The sequence below is a fragment of the Schistocerca gregaria genome, chromosome 1, assembly GCF_023897955.1.
Source record: "Schistocerca gregaria isolate iqSchGreg1 chromosome 1, iqSchGreg1.2, whole genome shotgun sequence".
Taxonomy (NCBI): domain Eukaryota; kingdom Metazoa; phylum Arthropoda; class Insecta; order Orthoptera; family Acrididae; genus Schistocerca; species Schistocerca gregaria.
This window is the reverse complement of record NC_064920.1, coordinates 910,306,464-910,330,776: the sequence shown is the minus strand read 5'-3', so window position 1 is coordinate 910,330,776 and position 24,313 is coordinate 910,306,464. Positions and strand designations below refer to the sequence as shown.

Genomic DNA, 24,313 nt, shown 5'->3' with positions numbered 1-24,313 from the left:
CCGGCGCTTTCCCGCTTGGTAAGTCTTGGAATCTTTGTTTTTAATATATTTCTCCCATGTGGAAGTTTCTTTCTATTTTATTTATATCATTTTATTCAGATTTTTAGGACACACCTAATAGTCATCCACATTTAAGATTCCATTATAGTATAAAAAATTGTAAATAAGGCTGGTGATTGCTCTTAGAGTTGTTAAGTGATATAGATGCTGGGAATTTCCAGGGAAGGGGTACCAAACTTATAAAAGGCAGTTGCTATCTAGCATCAAGAGCCTTGGTCTGATTGGAGTTGTACAAGCAAGATCTATGGCAGTTTGGGTGGTGGTCTAGCAATGTACTTTTGGACTTAGTAGGTTTCTCTGATGATAAGTCTTGATACTTGAAAACATTCTGCAGTAGTTCAGAGGGAACTTGAGAGAAATCCGCAATGGTTGGGTAGTTCAGTGGGTCTTACATTTTTCATGAGTTAGGGCAGATCAGACTTGGATTTAAGTGCCCTGATTCTAACTTTAACTCAGTTTGCAACTGGGGACTCTGCTTATTTCAATGCTTATCAACAATTAGGATCGCTGCTTACTGTGCCTATCAGACTTGTATTTCTTTGCATCAGTGTTGATAGTGAACTATAACAACGCTAACGCAGTAATAGTAGATCATTACCAAATTTTTCATGAAAAATTTGACTTCATGCATCATCAAGAAACGATTTAATCAAAATGTTACCCCCTTTGAGCCCCTGTTCTCAATGTATGCTGCCAATAAGATATATTTCTGAAATCATAATCAGCACCTATGTACAATTTAATATTATTTAAATCTGATTACTACATCAGCTCCCCATAAACCATGGACTTGCCATCGAGCAATACAGATAGTCATACCACGGGTGCAACCACAATGGAGAGGTGTCTGTTGAGAGGCCAGACAAATGTGTGTTTCCCGAAGAGGGGTAGCAGTGTTTTCAGTAGTTGCAGGGGCAAGAGTCTGGACGATTGACTGATCTTGTCTTTTAACATCAACCAAAATGGCCTTGCTGTGCTGGTACTGTGAACAGCTGAAAGCAAGAGGGCGTGCAGCTCTGCTCTATCGTTAAATAATGATGGTGTCCTCTTGGGTAAAATAACCTGGAGGTACAATAGCCCCCATGAGGATCTGTGTGCGAGGACTACTCAGGACGACGTCCGCTTCAGGAGAAGCAAAACTGTCCTTCTATAGATCGAAGTGTGGAATGTTAGATCCCTTAATTGTGCACCTAGGTAACATGATGTAAAAAGGGAAATGGATAGGTTGACATTAGAAGTAGTGAAATTAGTGATGTTCAGTGGGAATACGAACAGGACTTCTGGTCAAGTGAATAAAGGACTACAAATACAAAATCAAATAGGGGTAATGCAGGAAAGGGTTAATAATGAATAAGAAAAACAGTAATGTGGATAAGCTACTATTAACAGCACAGTGAATGCATTATCATTGCTAAGACAGGCACAAAGCCCATGCCTACCACAGTTGTACAAGCAAGTTTATATGCCAACTGGCTCTGCAGATGATGATGATGATGATGATGATGATGATGATGAGATTGAAGGAATGTATGATACGGGAAATTATTTAGATAGCTAAGAGATGAAAATTTATTTGTGATGGGGAACTTGAATTCAGTAGTGGGAAAAGAATGAGAAGGAAAAATAGTAGGTGAAAATGAAATGGGAAAAAGGAATGAAAGAGGAAGCTGCCTGGCAGAATTTTGCACAGAGCGTAATTTCATCATCACTAACACTTGGTTCAAGAATCATAAGAGAAGGCTTATATGTGGAAGAGATCTGAGACACAGAAAGATTTTACATTGATTACATATTGGTAAGACAGAGATTTATGAACCAGGTTTTAAACTGTAAGACATTTCCAGAGGCAGATGTGGACTCTGGCCACAATTTACTGGGTATGAACTCCAGATTAAAACTGAACAATGTATTTGGTACATGGGCAATTTGATAGCTCCCGAGATTGTTGATAGTTTCAGAGGGAGTGTTAGACTAGAACTGTCAATGGACTATAGTGGAAAATGAATGGGTAGCTTCAAGAGATGAAATAATAAAGGCACCAGTGTATCAAACAGGTTAAAAGACAGGGTCTTATAGATATCCTTGGAAATCACAATATATACTGACTTTACTGATTAAAGGAGGAAATATAAAATTGCAGCAAATGAAGCAGGCAAAAGAGAATACAAATATTTAAAAAATGAGATTGACAGGAAGTGCAAAATAGCTAAACCGAAGTGGCTGGAGAGCAAATGTAAGCATTTTAAGCATATTTCACCAGGGAAAATATAGGTACCACATACAGAAAAAGAGAAGAAGCCACATGAAAATCAAGAGTTCATGTAGGAAACCAATCCTAAGCAAAGAAGGGGAAGCTGAGTGGTGGAAGGAGTATATAGAAGGTCTATACAGTGAGAATTTGACAGGGCTCTGAAAGATCCAAGTCGAAATAAGACCCCAGGGGTAGCCAATATTCCGTCTGAACTACCAATAGCCTTGGGAGAGCCAGCCACCTGGTGTGCAGGATGTATGAAACAGGTGAAATACCCTCAAGACTTCACGAACAATGTAATAATTCCAATTCCAAACGAAGCAGTTGCTGACAGGTGTGAAAATATCAGTTTAATAAGTCATGCTTGCAAAATAGTAATAGGAACTCTTTCCAGAGGAATGGAAAAACTGGTAGATGACGACCTCGGAGAGGATCAGTTTGGATTCCAGGGAAATGTAGGAACACGTGAGGCCATATTGACCCTACAACTTATCTTAGCAGATAGGTTGAGGAAAGGCAAAATCTATGTTTATAGCATATGTAGACTTAGAGAAAGCCTTTGACAATATTGATTGGAATACTATCTTTGAAATTCTGAAGTTAGCTGGGGTAACATACAAGGAACAAAAGGCTACTTGCAACTTGACAGAAACCAGAATGCAGTTATAAGAGTTGAGGGGCATGAAAGGGAAGCAGTGGTTGAGTGAGACAGCACTGTAGCCTACCCCGATGTTATTCAATCTGTACATTGAACAGGCTTTTAAGAGAAAAGATAAAGGCGAGGAAATAACAACAACTTTGAGGTTTGCGATGACATTATAATTCTGTCAGAGACAGCAAAGGAATTGAAAGAGCAGCTGAATGGAATGGACAGAGTCCTGAAAAGAAGATATAAGACGAACATAACAAAGTAAAACAAGGATAATGTAATTGAATTAAAACAGGTAATACTAAGGGAATCTTATTAAGAAATGAGGCACTAAAAGTAGTAAGCGAGTTTTGCTGTTGGGGCAGCAAAACAACTGATCATGGCCGAAGTAGGTAAAATAAAAAATGTAAACTAGCAAAGGCAACAAAAGCATTTCCGAAGAAGAGAAATTTGCTAACCTCGAATACGGATTTGTCTGTTAAGAAGTCTTTTCTTATTTGTCTTGAGCAGTCATGTATGCAAGTGAAAAATGGATGACAAACTGTTTATTCAGAAATAGAATAGAAGAATGTGGTTACAGGACTGGAGTAGGTAGTGGTAGTAGGTACTCCAGTCCTGTATCCCGGAAGGTGTACACAATCAAAGGCAGAGCCACGTGTGAACGCACCAACGTGATTTACCAACTGACCTGCCTACACTGTGAAGCTTTCTATGTGGGAATGACCAGCAACAAACTGTCCATTCGCATGAATGGACACAGGCAGACAGTGTTTGTTGGTAAGAGGATCATCCTGTGGCTAAACATGCCTTGGTGCACGGTCAGCACATCTTGGCACAGTGTTACACCATCTGGATTATCTGGATACTTCCCACTAACACCAACCTGTCAGAATTCCGGAGATAGGAACTTACCCTTCAGTATATCCTCTCTTCTCGTTACCCACCAGGCCTCAACCTCTGCTAATTTCAAGTTGCCACTGCTCATACCTCACCTGTCATTCAACAACATCTTTGCCTCTGTACTTCCGCCTTGACTGACATCTCTGCCCAAACTCTTTGCCTTTACAAATGTCTGCTTGCGCCTGTGTACGTGTGTGTGTACACAAGTGTATACCTGTCCTTCCCCCCCCCCCCCCCCCCCCCTAAGGATGTGGGTTTCAGGGAGAGGGTAAGGAGTCATTCCAATCCCGGGAGAGGAAAGACTTACCTTAGGGGGAAAAAAGGACAGGTATACACTCACAGACATTTGTGAAGGCAAAGTGTTTGGGCAGAGATGTCAGTCGAGATGTTTTTCGTCTTTCCCTCTCCTTCCCTCTTTCCTGAAGAAGCAACTGCTGGTTGCGAAAGCTTGAATTTTGTGTGTATGTTTGTGTGTCTATCGACCTGCCAGCACTTTTTTTTGGTAAGTCACATCATCTTTGTTTTTAGATATATTTTTCCCTAGGGAAACATTCTACGTGGGAAAAATATATCCACAAACACACACACAAAATTTCGAGCTTTCGCAACCAGCAGTTGCTTCGTCAGGAAAGAGAGAAGGAGAGGGAAAGATGAAAGGATGCGGGTTTTAAGGGAGAGGGTAAGGAGTCATTCCAATCCCGGGAGCGGAAAGACTTACCTTAGGGGGAAAAAAGTATAGGTATACACTCGCACACACACACATATCCATCCACACATATACAGACAGAAGCAGACATATTTAAAGGCAAAGAGTTTAGGCAAAAATGTCAGTCGAGGCGGAAGTGCAGAAGCAAAGATGATGTAGAATGACAGCTGAGGTAGGAGTGGCGGCAACTTCAAATTAGCGGAGATTGAGGCCTGGTGGATAACGGGAAGAGAGGATATATTGAAGATCAAGTTCCCATCTCCAGAGTTCGGATAGGTTGGTGTTAGTGGGAAGTATCCAGATAACCCGGATGGTGTAACACTGTGCCAAGATGTGCTGGGCGTGCACCAAGGCATGTTTAGCCACAGGGTGATCCTCATTACCAACAAACACTGTCTGCCTGTGTCCACTCATGCGAATGGACAGTTTGTTGCTGGTCATTCCCACATATAAAGCTTCACAGTGTAGGCAGGTCAGTTGGTAAATCACATGGGTGCTTTCACACGTGGCTCTGCCTTTGATTGTGTACACCTTCCGGGTTACAGGACTGGAGTAGGTGGTGGTGGGAGGGTGCATGGGACAGGTTTTACACCAGAGGCGGTTACAAGGGTGGGAGCCAGAGAGTAGGGAAGGTGGTTTGGGGATTTCATAGGGATGAACCAAGAGGTTACAAAGGTTAGGTGGATGGCGGAAAGACACTCTTGGTGGAGTGGGGAGGATTTCATGAAGGATGGATCTCATTTCGGGAAAGGATTTTAGGAAGTCGTATCCCTGCTGGAGAGCCACATTCAGAGTCTGATCCAGTCCTGGGAAGTATCCTGTCACAAGTGGGGCACTTTTGGGGTTCTTCTGTGAGAGGTTCTGGGTTTGAGGGTATGAGGAAGTGGCTCTGGTTATTTGCTTCTGTACCATGTCGGGAGGGTAGTTGCGGGATGCGAAAGCTGTTTTCAGGTTGTTGGTGTAATGGTTCAGGGATTCAGGACTGGAGCAGATTCATTTGCCACGAAGGCCTCGGCTGTAGGGAAGGGACCGTTTGATATGGAATGGGTGGCAGCTGTCATAATGGAGGTACTGTTGCTTGTTGGTGGGTTTGATGTGGACGGATGTGTGAAGCTGGCCATTGGACAGATGGAGGTCAACATCAAGGAAAGTGGCATGGGATTTGGAGTAGGACCAGGTGAATCTGATGGAACCAAAGGAGTTGAGGTTGGAGAGGAAATTCTAGAGTTCTTCTTAACTGTGATTCCAGATCATGAAATGCCATCAATAAATCTGTACCAAACTTTGGGATGGCGGGCTTGGGTAACCAAGAAGGCTTTCTCTAAGCAACCCATAAATAGGTTGGCATACGAGGGGGCCATCCTGGTACCCATGGGTGTTCCCTTTAACTGTTGATATGTCTGGCATTCATAAGTGAAGAACTTGTGGGTCAGGATGAAGCTGGCTAAGGTGACGAGGAAAGAGATTTTAGGTAGGGTGCCAGGTGATCGGCGTGAAAGGAAGTGCTCCATTGCAGCATGGCCCTGGACGTGCGGGATATTTGTGTATAGGGAAGTGGCATCAATGGTTACAAGGATGGTTTCCGGGGTAACAGACTGGGTAAGGATTCCAGGTGTTCAAGAAAGTGGTTGGTGTCTTTGATGAAGGATGGGAGACTGCATGTAATATGTTGAAGGTGTTGATCTACGTAGGCAGACATACGTTCTGTGGGGGCTTGGTAACCAGCTACAATGGGGCGACCGGGATGTTTGGGTTTGTGAATTTTAGGAAGTAGGTAGAAGGTAGGAGTGCAAGGTGTCGGTGGGGTCAGGAGGTTCTTGGAGTCAGGTGAAAGGTTTTGCAGGGGGCCTAAGGTCTGAGGATTCCTTGAAGCTCTGCCTGGACATCAGGAATGGGATTATCTTGGCAAACTTTGTATGTAGAGTTGTCTGAAAGCTGAGGCAGTCCCTCAGCCACATACTCCTGACGATCAAATACCACGGTCGTGGAACCCTTGTCTGCCGGAATAATGATGATGGATCAGTCAGATTTCAGATCACGGATAGCCTGGGCTTCGGCTGTGGTGATGTTGGGGGTAGGATTACGGTTTTTCAAGAAAGATTGAGAGGCAAGGCTGGAAGTGAGAAATTCCTGGAATGTTTGGAAAGGGTGAGTTTGAGGAAGAGGACGTGGGTCCCGCTGTGATGGAGGACGGAACTGTTCCAGGCAGGGTTCAATTTGGATAGTGTCTTGGGGAGTTGTATCATTAGGAGTGGGATCAAGATTATTTTTCTTTGTGGCAAAGTGATATTTCCAGCAGAGACTACGAGTGTAGGACAGTAAAAAGAAAGATTCCAAGACGTACCAAGCGGTAAGTCTTTCCGCTTAGGGGGAAGAAAGGATAGGTATATACTCATACACACACACACACACACACACACACACACACACACACACACACACACACACACGTGTGTGTGTGGGGGGGGGGGGGGGGGGGCGCGCGCGCGCGCGCGAGTTATACCTATCCTTTTTCCCCCTAAGGTAAGTCTTTCCGCTCCCGGGATTGGAATGACTCCTTACCCTCACCCTTAAAACCCACATCCTTTCATCTTTCCTTTTCCTTCCCTCTTTCCTGACGAAGCAGCCGCCGGTTGCGAAAGCTCGAAATTCTGTGAGTGTGTTTTATTTATTGTGCCCAACTACCGGCGCTTTGCCGCTTGGCAAGTCTTGGAATCTTTGTTTTTAATATATTTTTCCCATGTGGAAGTTTCTTTCTATTTTATTCCACATGGGAAAAATATATTAAAAACTAAGATGATGTGACTTACCCAACGAAAGCACTGGTAGGTCGATAGACAGTGTGTGCGTTTGTGTGTCTATCGGCCTGCTAGCGCTTTTGTATATATATAACTTCTGCACAATTTCAGTGCAGTAATGTGTTCATTGTAAAAGTGTGTGTGTGTGTGTGTGTGTGTGTGTGTGTGTGTGTGTGTGTGTGTGTGTGTGTGTGGTGTGTAAGTACAATCTAACTTCTGCGCCATTTCAGTGCAGTAATGTGTTCATTGTAAATAAGTATTATAGTAGTTGTATTACATGTTTATTACCTTATAAATAAATAAATAAACTTTTTTATTTCAAATTCAGTGCATTAGTATTTGTAAAATGACTCTTTCATATAGTGTTCATTAAAAAATTAAGATCATTCCACTTGGGACCTGTGGAATGGTACATTAGCTTATTTGTTTTAGTTGTAAATATTTGTCATGTATTGTTGTTTTTCTGTCATGTTCCACATCCTGGAGGACCTCCTCACTACATATCAATTGGAATGAAAGTAAATCTAATCTAATCTAAAACCTGTAGAGGGAGACCAAGAGATGAATACAATAATCAGATTCTGATGGATGTAGGTTGCAGTAGTTATTCCGAGGTGAAGAGGCTCACACAGGATAGAGTAACATGGAGAGCTGCATCAAACCTGTCTTTTGACTGAAGACCACAACAACAACACAATACATCAGAAACAATTTTATTATGATTACTAATTAAAGCAGCTGAAACTGCTTTCAGTTTTCATCCCCCAGACAATGAGGTCAACAACACTGTTTCAGTTTATATAGGTTTCTGTCACACATCATCACATCACATACATTCATCTCTCTGTTCTTAAATAAATGATATCAGTAAATCACAGTTTTACTCAACACATTTGGTCTCGTTACAGTACAAGTTTATGCTGTACAGTTTTCACATTTTTTGCTGGTAAAAATAATATAACACAATGGATTTAACATACAGTGGAATTTCTAATTGGATTGCTAATACTGAATGGCTACAAGGCAATTAAGAAGCTGAAAGTGTTTCTCACTAGTGCCGTTCCAAGGAGAATGACCTACTGCATGAGTCAGTGTATCTACTGTCTTGGTCGCCCCACAACTAACCATGCAACATAAAAACAAAGTTTACTTTCCAGGTAGCCCTTGTATGTTCTGTAGTTTTATGAGAAATACTCAACTGTGTGGTGACACATGGCACTCCAGAAGAGTGATGTGTCCCTATATCTTCATATCAACATATTATACTTGAGAATTAAAACCATACAACTAAGTGTCATAGTTGAGAGCACAGATATTATGTGGTTCTGTTGTTTTATTTGTGTGTTGCACATCATGATTTGGGGTGATGCATGCCTTTCAAGATGAGACAGCGATCACAGCAAATTTAAGTGAGAAAGTGCCTGCTTGGGTGCAAATATAGAAGCTCTGGCCATTGCTGACGAACTTTGAAGAGGTGTAGATGTCTTCAGAAGCTAGTAGTAGTAGTAGTAGTAGTAGTAGTAGTAATAGTAGTAGCAGCAGCAGCAGCAGCTTTATTCATCTGCAGATCTCTTTTTACACGGATGTAGGACATGGCAAAATATTTACAAGTTTACACCAATTTAAAATAAGCTAATTCGTATGTACATACATTTACAGACTTCTAGTTAGAGACAATCATTAGATTTACAATACTTTTTTTTACAAATAACTTATTAAATAATGTAATGCCACAATGTTCACTCGTACCTCACTATCAGTCACTGCACATTGTTTCCCTACACACACACACACACACACACACACACACACACACACACACACACACGCTGGTGATCTCTGGTCCAATTTCTGTACCACTACTTCCCATTTGCTATACTGAAAAACTGAGTCAGCATCCCTCTATAATGAGTGAGATGTTGAGCTCAGAAAGAAGAAGAGGTGTTATTATTGTGCAATGCATAGCTTGGGAGTAAGTTTTTCTAGAAAAGAAAAAAAGAATGAAAAAAACATAATGTTATGTGGAATGTTGGATGTTTTATAATCATATTTATTATTTATTTGTATAACTTTTTTTAACCAAACCCCTACTCTGTTTTATCTAAGTAATCCTTCAATGTATAAAATGTATTGCATAACAGGTGATTTTTAGCTCCCTTCTTAAATAAGTGTGTTTTTGGGATTTCTTTTATCTCTTTTGGAAATTTGTTGTACAGTTTTATTCCTTGTTAGAAAATACTGCTTTGAGTTTCATATTTATATTATCTTGGCAAATGTGAGTTGAGTCTTGTTTCATGGTCATGGACAGAACTGTTTGTGCAGTAATTAAAAATGTTATCTATGATGTGTACAACTGACTCGTAAATGTACTCTCATGGAGTAGTTAAAATCCTCAGTTTTTTTAACAGATCTTTACAATGAGCTCAACTACCATTTTTGGTTATGATTCTTGTGCCTCTTTTCTGGAGTTTGAAAATTGTCTTCATATTTGGTGCATTTGTTCCCCAATAAAGAATGCCATAGCTAAGAAATGAGTGTGCATATGAATAGTATGTAACTAAAAGACACTGCATGTTACATACTTATGATAGGGTTCTAAGGGCATAACATGCTGATGACATTCTGTTTTCAAGTACCTTTGTGTTTTCACACCACTTCAACTGAGAATTAATACTCATTCCATTCATTTTGATACTAAATGTATTCAGTGGGTGCACCATGTATTACATGACAATTATCATAACAGTGGCTCATTTCCTGTCACACACAAAGCAGCTGGTATCTCATTAACAAATTCACAGCTTCACCGATGTGATCAAGCAGAGTTTCAAGAGTGCCAAGCATGAGGGGGGGGGGGGGAATGTGGTCTTTTACATAACCCCCCCCCCCCCCCCGATAAAAGTAAAAAAGGTGTGAGGTCTACAGATCTGGGAGGTAACCAGCAATGAAGTTCATCTTCTGCTCCTCCTCTTCTAATCCAGTGTCCTGGAATGGTGTCATTCAGGTAACATTGGATGTGCTTAGAGAAATTCTCTAAACATGTCTGATGTTACCTGATGGCTGTTTTCATTAGATAAAAAATGCATATTAAATTATGCTGGAAATCAGATAACCTTGGACCTGCTTAGAGAAATTCTCTAAGCACATCCGACATTACCTGAAGGACACCATTCCAGGACATTGGATTAGAAGAGGAGGAGCTGAAGATGAACTTCATTGTTGGTGGCCTCCCAGGTCTCCAAGCCTCACACCTTGTGACTTTTATCTGTGAGTTTATGTAAAAGATAGTGCTTTTATCCCCCTATACCTGACACTCTTGAAAGGCTGGGACATTTCGTTGTTGGCATTGTAAATTTGATAACAAGAAACCAGCTGCTTTGTGTGTGGCAGGAAATGAGCCACCGTTTTGATATTTGTCATGTGACACATGGTGCTCACACTAAATGCGTAAAAATTTGAACTTTTCTCTTTCCAGGAATGTTGTAATTGTGTTTCTATCTTTTGAAGTTTGGAAGCAATAAACATTTGAAATCTATTCCTTCTTTTTGAGTAGCCCTGTATATTTTAAAGTTGGTTTTACTTGACATAAAGGTGAATTCTCTATTTATTTAAATGTCTACTCCCTGGTGATTCAGGGGCAATCACTGTGCACTGACAACAAGAAATGCTTCCCCCTTCCCCTTTTCTTTCCCAGGCTCATGTCATAACTATTCAAGATTATTGGAATCAGTGACAATCGGTAGATTGGTAGATACTTTTTTATTATGTACTCTGCAGGTTTCTATGTTAGCAACATCACATTGATGAGGGGAAGAATAGGCAAGGCAGCTGTCAGAAAACATATGGTAAGCAATAGGAAGAAGGACCCCCAACCATGTTGAGGTACAGAAATTATTTGTATACAGGACACCATGTCTGTAGAGTAAAGGAGTGTTGATGGGAAAAGATGAACAGTGTGTGACACTCAACGTGTGAGAGGTCACTTTCCTAAAAGTGAAATATTTAACATTTTGAGACTTACTCCAGTGTTGTGCAGAAGGAAACTTGCCTGAGTTGTAGGAGCTTGAGAAACACAATGAAACTAGGATATCATTAAAGATATGAAGAGTGCCCAAGTATTTATGGTAGAAATAGTAGGAGTTGAATAAATAAAAGAATTAGAACTTACTTGCTATAGGAAAGTTTAAGATTTCTGAGTACTCAGAAGTAATCAATGTTCAAAAACATTGTATTATGGATATATAAAAAAAATCTATTCACTTAGTGACAGCAGAAAAAATACTTATATAAGATACGGAAACGTACACAAGCTTCCAGAGCTGGTGGCTGCTCCTCCTGCTGGCAGAATGGGTGAAGATAAAGGAAGAGGGAAGAAGGAAAAGAACTGGTGAGGTTTAGGAAGTGGGGAATATTAGAGAAAAGTCACCTAGAACCCTATCTCGTGGGAGACTTACTGGGCGAGATGAGAAGGAAAGTCTGATACACAGATAATTTAGAAGCGAAGAGGGTCTTAGATGAGAGTTGAGAACAGTGTTGCGGTTGGTTTTTGTGATCCTGATTTGTCATTGTTGTGGAAAGTAGTGGTGAAGGCTTGGGGATGTTAAGAAGTTCGGCCAATTTGGTTTGTAGGAGAGGAGAGATAATTTAGAAGGGAAGAGGGTCTTAGATGAGAGTTGAGAACAGTGTTGCGGTTGGTTTTTGTGATCCTGAGTTGTCATTGTTGTGGAAAGTAGTGGTGAAGGCTTGGGGATGTTAAGAAGTTCGGCCAATTTGGTTTGTATGAGAGGAGAGGTAGTTGGTGGTGAGGCTGTTTTGCAAGCTGGAATGGGACAGGGATAGAAACATCATTGTTGAGGTACTTTAGGAGAGGGTAAGATAGCTTTTCTTGTGAAGTCTGTCCTGTTGTTGCAGTTTGTAGTTGGCTTGGTGGATGATACCATCAAATGAAACATGAGGGGCAGATAACTGCAAGATTTTGTAGGAGAGAAGTCTGCTGGAGTGGAAATTGGCAAATGAGATATAAAAGTCACAGATTACTGCAAGAAATTGCTTTATTTGAAACCATAAAAGCAGCTAGTAAAAAGTGGGATTACATTCAGAAAGAGGATTTCAAAATTAAGACTCTGGGGTAACTCCCAGGGATAAAAGGTTTCAAGAAACAGAATGTGGTACCTTAATTTAGACACTGCAAAAGCATATTTTGAAAGGACCAAATATAATATGTGATGGGATTCATCATAACATAAGAGGACAAGCTGGAGTATTGGAGATGGTGGGAACGGTAAAAGAGAACTAGAGGATGAAAAAATGAATGGGAAAAGAAGAACACAAGCAAGACAAGCAAGAAATAAAGATTGGAACAATTGAAAAATGTAGAAAAATTCGACAAAAATCATGTGAACAGACATGAGCTAAGAAGACATAATGAGTGGGAGAGAAGATGATAAAAGCTTAAGGATAACAGAGAGGGGAAGTCAGAAGAGAAAATGGAATCTGGTATACACGGGTAATAAAATAATGTAGGACACGGCAGTAGCAGTTGTTCACTGCAGTTTGATGGGGAAAAAAAGTGGAAAGAATTGCATACATACAAGGAAAGTGGTTAGAAGAAAAGCAAAGTCATATCAATTTAAAAATAAATCAACAAAACACTATTGGAGAGGACCTTGCAATGTACAGTGAACCATTAATAAAGTATTATATGAAAATTTGTAAATAACACTGAACCTGACGAAGCATGTGGAAATCAATGTTAGATAAGGTGCTTGGGCAAGGTGTTGGTTAATAGTAGGTGCTACAGACAAAGAACAAATCAACTAGCACAAAACATTGAGAACGTATGACAGTTTTAACAAGACAGACAGCAAAAAAGACTGACATTTGGGTTACATAAAAAGGAATGATGGCCATAACATAATATATCATGGAAAATCATGTTTGAAAATGTAATACAAATAGATAAAAAAATATACCCACCAGCAGCATCTGGAGAATACACACAGAAAAGACCTGGTTGCGCAAGCTTTCAGAGTCAGTGCCCCCTTTGTCTAGTAGACGGACTGAATGAAGGAAAGGAACTAGTGAGGTACACGGAATGGGGAGTATTATTGAAAACTTGCTTGATTGAATGAGAAGGAAAGATTGGCTTGGCCTTTTCAAATGGGACTACCTTCCCATTCCTATCTGAAATTCCTTCTTCATGTCAATATCCTCTGAAGAGATCATTTTAGTTCAAATTTTTAACTTTCTGGACTTGATACTGTTATATCTATATCCAATTGCAGCAGTAAACTGCCCTTCAAAAAATTAGTACAAATGAGTTTACTACTTTAGATTAAATTTCACATCAATATGTTACCCAATTTATATTAGCAACTAAGGGGAGTAAGCCATTCATTAATAATCCAACTTGGAAATTTTGTGATATGAACTCTGCAGTCATATTGCACCACATATTCTTGAAAATTTACTTGTCCCCTATTTCTGAAAAGCTACAATGTTTATTCGTTATAATTTTTTAAAATTATAGCTCTATTTGAGGCCTATCAAAAACACCAACAATAATATCTTATTCAAACTAGTTTGTTTATAATTAACTAAAATGTAATTTAAATTGTTGTACTGTAAAACTCAATGAAATTGTATACGAAATTAAGTAAACTATTCCAAATTATATATCAGAACATGTAGGGCAATATGTAGCCCATTTTTTATGTAAGTAATGAAAATCATCTTAATAACTTAATTGTTATTTTGTAAACCTTACATTTAACAATGTATTCGACTGTTTAGTGTAACATAAAAGGAAGTAGGAGCAGTGACAGCAAGTCAGTCAATGAGTCCGCATTATTGCCTTTCAGAAGCTGTATGTGATACTCTTTTGGGGGCTGTCAGATAATAAAATGTATCTACCATCAACATATATACTAATTGGTTATAATACAAAACAAGAAAGTGATATACTCTGTGTTTTATTTAAAAATTAGTATTTCAGCAACATCGGTCTCTGGGACTATCTGAAGCAACCATTCCTGAGGATATCAAAGTTGAGTACCTCATCGTATGGAGCAGCTAAGTTATTATTTGAAGTTTTATCAACTGTGATCAAAATTTTCTAGTTTTCATCCATCTTTGTACTTGTGAATAGTGGAGCCCCAAACTACTAAGTTACTCTGATGGTGTGATTGTGAATTCACTATTACCGCTGTCCAATTATAGACAGAACTATAAAAAGTGTACATTTTATTCTCACTCAGCATAAATGACAATTAAAATGATTCCCTCCTCTCACACATTTTACTTTCTTTCTCACCTGGTCTAGTAAGTTCCCCTGACCATGGGTGCTGGGCAACTTCCTTAACTCTTTCCATTGCCTGAACTTCAGCAGTCTATTCAGTCACAGTGAGGAAATTTTTTATCTACCCATACTGTAAAAACTCACAAGGTAAATGCACCTACATTAATATGGAATAAAAACTGTGGTCAGGATCTTACTGTTTTCTCATAAAATATAAACGTCAGAAAGCAACGAAAAGGATGTTTCAAGATCCAGATAGAGTTCATAATGAAAACTGCTACAGTTGAGCACACAGTAAAATATTTTTACAAGATGTTTTTGTCCTAAATCACTTTGGAAATTTCAAGTTATCACTGACTCATAAGATACAGAGAGAAAAGCATAAAAAGCTAGAAAGAAACACTCCCCAGACAGTCAGAAAGATGTATTAAAAGGATTTATATAGCAATAGCGAAGAATACAAAATTATATGAGCAGCAAATTCAATATCTTTGGTTACAAAATTTTATAGATACAGAAGAAAGGACCAATTATTTTAAAAAAATGTACCTGCAAAATAGCAAAAGATCTCTCAGTAATGAAGGAAGCAATAGTAAAGAAAGTATGATACAAAAGAATGGAACTGTGAAAAAGGAAATTAGAACTTTATATAAACAATATCAGAACATGATAAAATCTACTGAATCAAACAAAACTATAAACTCCTCAGAAACACCTTCATTATGTTGTGGCAAACCCCAAAAAATATGGCAACCCAAACAAATGAAAATTGTAACAGTACATGGGAGGGGGGTTTGTTGAGTGACTATCACATTTCATTACTATGATGTTAGTGAAAGTGTTTGAAGATTTCTTTAGATGTTATTACATTTTATGAGATGCATCACAAACATTGGTTGTTAATAAGTAATTGCCCTACGTAAAGTCATTTGATATATGCAATGCCATTCAAGGAGCAAAGACAGGAAAAGCATCGAGGTGACAGCATTTCAATAGAAAGAGCTAAAGCCAGAGGAAAAGTAATTCAAAAGCAACAAAGGAAGTTTCAATATTGTTTGGAGTATGTTTACATGTGAACACAATTTCCCAAAACTACCAATATAATTATGGGTAAGAAATTCAGTAAAATCATCACAAAGTGCATATAATGAAGAAAAGGGGAAAAATAGATTTTAATCAGGCAAAGGAACAAACTTAGAACTGAGTACAGCACACAGATTTTCAGATAACTTTTGAAACACTTCTTATGCAAAATTTTTACCTTTAGAAACAAGGCACTAATACAAAGATTGTGAATAAACAGAAAAATATATATCAGAATACTGTAGCTTCCACTGGAATTCATACGAGTACTGGGAAATTAAGAACAGAAACAGTCATCAGGCAAGAAGATTCTACAACAGCAAAAATTTTCTCATTATTATGACACAAATTTTATTTCTTACAATTTGATTCTACGTCTCTTCATTAACCACCTAAACTTCAGCATTTGTCTACAGCATCAAGTTTCAAAGGCTTCTTGTTCCTACTGTTTACTGTCCGTTTTTCACTGTCATATGATGCTTTATTCAAGGCAAAGACTTCCTAACACTATAACCTAACCTACTGTTTACTGTCTGTTTTTCACTGTCATATGATGCTTTATTCAAGGCAAAGACTTCCTAATACTATAACCTACAATAAATGTTAACATACAGTCCTGGAAATGGAAAAAAGAACACACTGACACCGGTGTGTCAGACCCACCATACTTGCTCCAGACACTGCGAGAGGGCTGTACAAGCAATGATCACACGCACGGCACAGCGGACACACCAGGAACCGCGGTGTTGGCCGTCAAATGGCTCTAGCTGCGCAGCATTTGTGCACAGCCGCCGTCAGTGTCAGCCAGTTTGCCGTGGCATACGGAGCTCCATCGCAGTCTTTAACACTGGTAGCATGGCGCGACAGCGTGGACGTGAACTGTATGTGCAGTTGACGGACTTTGAGCGAGGGTGTATAGTGGGCATGCCAGAGGCCGGGTGGACGTACCGCCAAATTGCTCAACACGTGGGGCGTGAGGTCTCCACAGTACATCGAAGTTGTCACCAGTGGTCGGCGGAAGGTGCACATGCCTGTCGACCTGGGACCGGACCGCAGCAACGCACGGATGCACGCCAAGACCGTAGGATCCTACGCAGTGCCGTAGGGGACCGCACCGCCACTTCCCAGCAAATTAGGGACACTGTTGCTCCTGGGGTATCGGCGAGGACCATTCGCAACCATCTCCATGAAGCTGGGCTACGTTCCCGCACACCGTTAGGCCGTCTTCCGCTCACGCCCCAACATCGTGCAGCCCGCCTCCAGTGGTCTCGCGACAGGCGTGAATGGAGGGACGAATGGAGACGTGTCGTCTTCAGCGATGAGAGTTGCTTCTGCCTTGGTGCCAATGATGGTCGTATGCGTGTTTGGCGCCGTGCAGGTGAGCGCCACAATCAGGACTGCATACGACCGGGGCACACAGAGCCAACACCCGGCATCATGGTGTGGGGAGCGATCTCCTACACTGGCCGTACACCTCTGGTGATCGTCGAGGGGACACTGAATAGTGCACGGTACATCCAAACCGTCATCGAACCCATCGTTCTACCATTCCTAGACCGGCAAGGGAACTTGCTGTTCCAACAGGACAATGCACGTCCGCATGTATCCCGTGCCACCCAACGTGCTCTAGAAGGTGTAAGTCAACTACCCTGGCCACCAAGATCTCCAGATCTGTCCCCCATTGAGCATTTTTGGGACTGGATGAAGCGTCGTCTGGCGCGGTCTGCACGTCCAGCACAAACGCTGGTCCAACTGAGGCGCTAGGTGGAAATGGCATGGCAAGCCGTTCCACAGGACTACATCCAGCATCTCTATGATCGTCTCCATGGGAGAATAGCAGCCTGCACTGCTGCGAAAGGTGGATATACACTGTACTAGTGCCAACATTGTGCATGCTCTGTTGCCTGTGTCTATGTGCCTGTGGTTCTGTCAGTGCGATCATGTGATGTATCTGACCCCAGGAATGTGTCAATAAAGTTTCCCCTTCCTGGGACAATGAATTCACGGTGTTCTTATTTCAATTTCCAGGAGTGTATTATTAATTTTCAGAAAAGGTTTTTTGCTATTGCCACTTTATACTTCACAGCCCCTCTACTTTAGCTGTCTCCAGCTATTTTTCTGCTCAGGTTGCAAAAGCCATACACTGCCACAAGTGTCTCATTCGCTATTCTAATTCCCTCACTATCATCTAATTCACCTAAATTCCATTTAGTTTGGTCACCAAAAGAAAATTAGGGGAAAAGTTGTGTAACAACAAATTTTTGTACAGTGGTAGCAGAGAGTGCTAAGAACAGGATACTAATAATCTTGACCAATGGAATGCGAGTGTTGAGGTGGAGTAGGTTGGGGGTGCAGAGAAGGGGACTATTACAATTCCTACAAAAAAGGTCTTATTCATTTTTCTCTGGCATTAATAGTTTCCGCATTTCAGGGGGTGGAAAAATAGCAACTATTAAAAATATTAACAAAAAAAATTAATGTTTATCTTTAAATGAAGTGGGTTAAAAACAAATATTAAATATGTGCATCACATCTAAGCACAGTAGAGTCATATTACAGGATAAATTGTGTTTGTTAGTGTAACAGGGTGGAAAGAGGGGTGGGGATGTGTGATTAAAAATGCAAGGGAGATAGGTTGCTCAGTTGTGTTCCTGTAATTACCTCCTTCATACGCCTGCAAACTGAAAATCGAGCTGGTGATTCCTAACTCTCTCTACCCCAGTACAAGTAGCATAGGGTGTTTCACAAAGTTATAACAAATTTTCACAACACACCTGAAGAATCACTGAGCAACCGGCAACCCATAACAGGTGGGAGTTTGTTTTCTATAAAGTGTATTAACTCTCTGTGGGAAGGGGGAGTGTATTAAACTCTTTGGGAGGGGGAGGGTGTCTGTTTCAACAAAACACATTAATTCTACATGGAATGCAGATAGGTGTTTCTAAAAATAGTTATGCAAATAATGAATCTGGACAGAATATACATAAATCTCTGCACACTGTTCTACACTGCAAGAGGAGAAATTGACTCATAGTCACCAAGTACAGAAGCTACAGTGTTCTTCCTTCACCATGAGCACTGCTAGATTTTTATTTTGCAGACAAACTATACCTCCCCAGCATTGCCTGTCAGGTCACTTAGGCGATTAGCTAAAATATCTTCACTGAACATGTGTTCATATAGAGCAGCTATTCTCAGTTTATTAAATGAGTATGTATTTGCTGTTGTTAGGTGAGTTTTTATGTAAAATGGCTGAGAAGCTTATTTGTATGTGTGATGTCAGCGACCTATGTATTGGTGGGTAAGGGATGGGATTGGATTGGATTGGATTGGATTGGATTGGTAAAGGTGGCACCCTCTTGCTGTCTTTAGTGGATAGCACATTGTAATGCCATGCAACTGTGTTGCAGTCACTTGGTTGTGAATCAACGAATGGCCAGGAAGTTAATGCACTTCTCTCACCATTATCTGTGTTACTGGTAGATAGTATTAACCTTTTCCATTCATGAATTGCTCACACTTGTAGACAGGACTGCACTGAGTGAAGCCACTTCATATTCACAGTATATCTTCCAAGATGGAAGCGAATATATCTGATCAAATTGCAGTGATCGTGTTCAAGTTTAGAACAGTAGTATGCTTTAAGGCATGGTTTGACATATGTTGGCATATATAAAGTGCCACAACTACTAAGTGAACTACTACTGCTGTAGAGGGAGCCAATTTAGGCCTCTGGAACTCTTCAGATGTTGGGAGAGTGCAGGATGGGGTGATGCATTTGATACCTCACACGCTATGAAAAGTATTCCAGATAATGATAGTGGAGACAATGAAATTGAAGTTGTTGAATACTTACTGATATCATATTACACTAGGGACAAATTCTTCAGTGGGGTAGATAGTTGAGTGCTCCAGCTTCTGAGTTTCTTTACCTAATAACTCACTTAACAACTGCAAATAAGTTCTTGGTAAATAAACTAAAAAAGTAACTACAAAATATAAACACAAGTTTAGTGAAGTAATTTTGTCTCCTCACATAACAGAACTGGAACGGGAATGCTGGGAAGGTATGGTTGGCTGTCTGAAAACTGTAAAGTTAACAGCATTCATGGTGAAGGAAGTTGCCTTTCTCAGAAGAACACTAAAGCTGCTGTATGTGTAGAACCATGTGCAGGGATTTATGTAGATTCTGTCCAAATGCTTTCACTGATCAAATATTAAATGCTCTGAATAACCGGACATCACCCATTGGTATTTTTTGTGATCTCTCAAAGGCCTTTGATTGTGTAAATCATGGAATTCTTTTAGATAAGCTAAATCATTATTGTTTGAGTGGGGCAGTGCACAAATGGTTTAATTCATACTTAACTGTAAGAATGCAGAAAGTTGAAATAAGTGGTTCATGTAATGTTAAAACAACAGCTGATTCCTCAAACTGGGGTGCTATCAAGCACGGGGTCCCACAGGGTTCGGTCTTAGGTCCTTTACTGTTCTTGATATACATTAATGACTTACCATTCCACATTGATGAAGATGCAAAGTTAGTTCTTTTTGCTGATGATACAAGTATAGTAATAACATCCAAAAACCAAGAACTAAGTGATGTAATTGTAAATGATGTTTTTCACAAAATTATTAAGTGGTTCTCAGCAAACAGACTCTCTTTAAATTTTGATAAAACACAGTATATACAGTTCCGTACAGTAAATGGCACAACTCCAGTAATAAATATAGAATTTGAACAGAAGTCTGTAGCTAAGGTAGAATTTTCAAAATTTTTAGGTGTGTCCATTGATGAGAGGTTAAACTGGAAGCAACACATTGATGGTCTGCTGAAACGTCTGAGTTCAGCTACGTATGCTATTAGGGTTATTGCAAATTTTGGTGATAAGAATCTCAGTAAATTAGCTTACTATGCCTACTTTCATTCACTGCTTTCGTATGGCATCATATTCTGGGGTAATTCATCGTTGAGTAGAAAAGTATTCATTGCACAAAAACGTGTAATCAGAATAATTGCTGGAGCCCACCCACGGTCATCCTGCAGACATCTATTTAAGGATCTAGGGATCCTCACAGTAACCTCACAGTATATATATACCCTTATGAAATTTGTTGATAATAATCCAACCCAATTCAAAAGTAATAGCAGTGTGCATACCTAAAACACCAGGAGAAAGGATGATCTTCACTATGCAGGGTTAAATCTGACTTTGACACAGAAAGGGGTAAATTATGCTGCCACAAAAGTCTTTGGGCACCTACCAAACAGCATCAAAAGCCTGACAGATAGCCAACTAACATTTAAAAATAAATTAAAAGAATTTCTAGATGACAACTCCTTCTACTCATTGGCTGAATTTTTAGATATAAACTTAGTAAAAAAAAGAAAAAACTTAATCATTAGTGTCATGCAATATTTTGTGTAATGTAATTTCTTGTACAGACATCTTTTATTAACCTGACACGTTCCACATCATTACGAAGTGTCGTATTCATGATCTATGGAACAAGTATTAATCTAATCTAATCTAATCTAATCTTGTGTTAGCGTTATTAGTAACCCTATCTGCATTCCATATCATGTTAAAACATTTTGCAGAAAACATCACAACTCCCCATTTCCACACCCTCTGGCATGTCTGCACACTGCATCGCTTGTGATTAATAAGACACAAGGCACACTGTGGAGATTCAATATAGCTTTGTGAAACATGTTGCAATTGCTATCTGTAACATATTGGGGTTGATAGAATAGGGAATCACTTGTTCAATCTTCTGGCTGCAGGTCTATGAAGGAGGGAACAGTGTCGCAATCTGCTTTCCCTCACACACTATCTCAGACAACCTACCCCATCTCCCCTCACCATCACCCTGTAACAATCCACAGGACACAAACTATTCATTAATATGGTTGTACTGCTCTTAGACATGGTACATACATTTCATATTTGTTTTTACACCACCTCATATAAAGATAAACATTAATTTTATACCTTTAAAACAATATTTTCACCCCCTGCCAAGTCAGAACTACCAGTACTAGACAAAAAATGAATAGAACCCTTTTCGTAGGAAAAACATAAAAAATTGGCCTTTAAACACTGCACCACCTCAACACTCACACCCCGTGCATCAGGATTTTTATTATATAATAATGAAAACAATCCATTTTTGACAATATAATGTAAGTGGATAGATTAAAATATCTACTGACCACATGGTGGTAGGAGAAAACACACTCATAAAAAAAAGATTTAAATTATGCAGGTTTTTGGAACCAGTGACTCCTCCTCCTAGCAGAAGGGTTAAACGAGAAGGAAGAAGGGTGAAGTAAATGGGCTAAAGGGGTTTTGGAAAAGGGGTACAGTTATGAAAAGTTACTCAGAACCTCAGGTTGGGTCCGATAAGAAGGAAAGACTTTCCTAATCATGCCGTCCAGTAAGTCTCCATTGACCCAGGGTTCAGGGACACTTTACCAAATGGTGCCCCTTTCCCTAAATCTCTCCAGTCATTTTCCTTCACCCCTCTTCGTTCCCCTTCAACCCTTCTACCAGATGAAGAAGCCACTGGCTATAAAAGCTGGCATAAGTTAAACCTTTATGTGAGTGTGTTCTCCAGCTGCCAATGGGTCTGTTGATCTTTTTATCTATACAATTACATTACATTGTCAATGTACAAATATTTGTGACTATATTATTTCTGACCCAGTCAACCTTTTTTGGGCTTTGTTGACTGAGCTAATTACAATTGTTTTACTTTTATCACTGTTCCACATACACCTCCATTTCAAGGCACTATCCATTCCATTCAACTGATCTTCCAAGTCCTTTTTCCTCTCTGGTAAGAATTACAATACCACTGGCAAATGTTAAGGTTTTTATTTCTTCTCACTGAACTTAAACCCCATTCCCAAATTGCTCCTTGGCTTCCTATACAGGTTGGCTTCCTATACAGGTTGGGGGATTGACGACAAATCTCTCTCACCCCATTTTCAATTAATGCCTATCTTATACATCCTTTGGCTCTTATAACTGTAGTCTGTTTTCTTTGTAATTTTTAGATAACTTTTTTCCTCTTTTATTTTCCATTTGACAACTGGAGCATTACAAAGAATATATTGTAGTAAGCACCTTAGAGTGTTCTCTCCCCCCCTCCCCCCTTTTTGCCTAAATCTACAAATGCTATAAACGTAGGTTTGCCCTATTAAAATCTATCTTTCAAGATAGATAGTGGGGTTAGCATTGCCTTATGTGTTCCTCCATTTTGTATGAACCCAAACTGATCCTTCACAGGTGGGCTCCTACCAGTTGTTCCATTCCTCTGTTAGTATTTTGCAACCCTGATGTATTAAACTGGTGGATTAGTAATACTCACTTCTGTCAACTTTACTTTCTTTAATAATTTATTACAAGTACATTCTTTTTGGAATTAAAGTGTATTTAGCCAGGTGGAACACCTTTTTTAAAGTTGGTCTCCCATAAATCTCAATAATTCCTAGGAAATGTTGTCTATTCCAACTCCCCTTATCTTCACTAATTACCTCCCTTTGCATAATATTTTCACCCAATTTCTTTCAATTAAATAATAGTTACACATTTTCCTTCCATCTTCTAGTTGCCATTTGCACTCATTATGTTCATACAGCTTCTCTTTCCTCCAAAGATTTTCCTAAATCTCAAATGCAGCATCCTTCTTTTCCATGGTCATGCATGTTTTTATAGCTTTGCTTTCCTCCTCTGGCCATTTTGCACTTTCTATCCAATTATTTGCACATTTGCATTACCTTTAGCCTTTCTCATTTGCTATTTCTCTTTTGACTACCAATACCTCTAATTTACAATCAATATAAATTCCAGTCATTTTAATAAACTTGTAACACAGAAACATTTAAACATTAAAACTAATGGATAAGTGGGTAGTGAACATAAAAGAAAAAAACAAATTTAATAATAAATGTAAATCATTAACATTATATACCACCTCATGTTTGTGTCTAGTGTAAAATAACTTATTTTTATTTTATTTTATTTATTTTTCTTTTTTTACAAACATGGAAAAAGAACTTAAATACCTGCTTCTTTACACCTACCTCAACAAGAGCAAAATCAACATCTCCTCTAGTGCATATGTAATGGTCTAAATAATTCCAATTGTATGTCTCCAGTTTTTCTGTTGTGAAAGACACCCAAGAAATTTCATATGTGTCATGATGTGGGGCATGAAACCGGTAGCGGTAATGAACTTTGAACGGATGATAAGGATGTCTGAAAAATAATACAAAAATAGTACATAGAGATGATATCTAATAAAAAATCAAAAGCAACAAACAACACAGTTACACAAATCATTGTGCAAAAAATAAGTCTCTTCCTCCTACAAGAAGAATAATGTTAATATCATCTTGCACCACCTTGATAACATCAGAAGCAATGAAAGAACCACAATCTCCAAGTTTGTTTTGTGAAGTTAATAAAAGCTACAACAGAAGAATTGCAAGTTATGAATTCGTTTCATGTGGTTAATAAAAGTCCTTCAATTTCTTGAGACCCAAGGCAAAGTTAAAACA

At 39.3% G+C, this 24,313-nt stretch overlaps 1 protein-coding gene across 10 annotated transcripts in view; it reads right to left on the bottom strand.

Moving 5' to 3' along the window:
• LOC126275021 (GATOR complex protein Iml1) overlaps positions 1–24,313 on the bottom strand; it is a 520,849-nt gene that overhangs the window by 257,729 nt on the left and 238,807 nt on the right. For all 10 annotated transcript variants that reach the window (XM_049977169.1, XM_049977163.1, XM_049977164.1 and 7 more), the window contains one exon: positions 23,837–24,011. In XM_049977169.1, the coding sequence (XP_049833126.1) occupies positions 23,837–24,011 (175 nt within the window). The remainder of the gene's footprint in view (positions 1–23,836; positions 24,012–24,313) is intronic.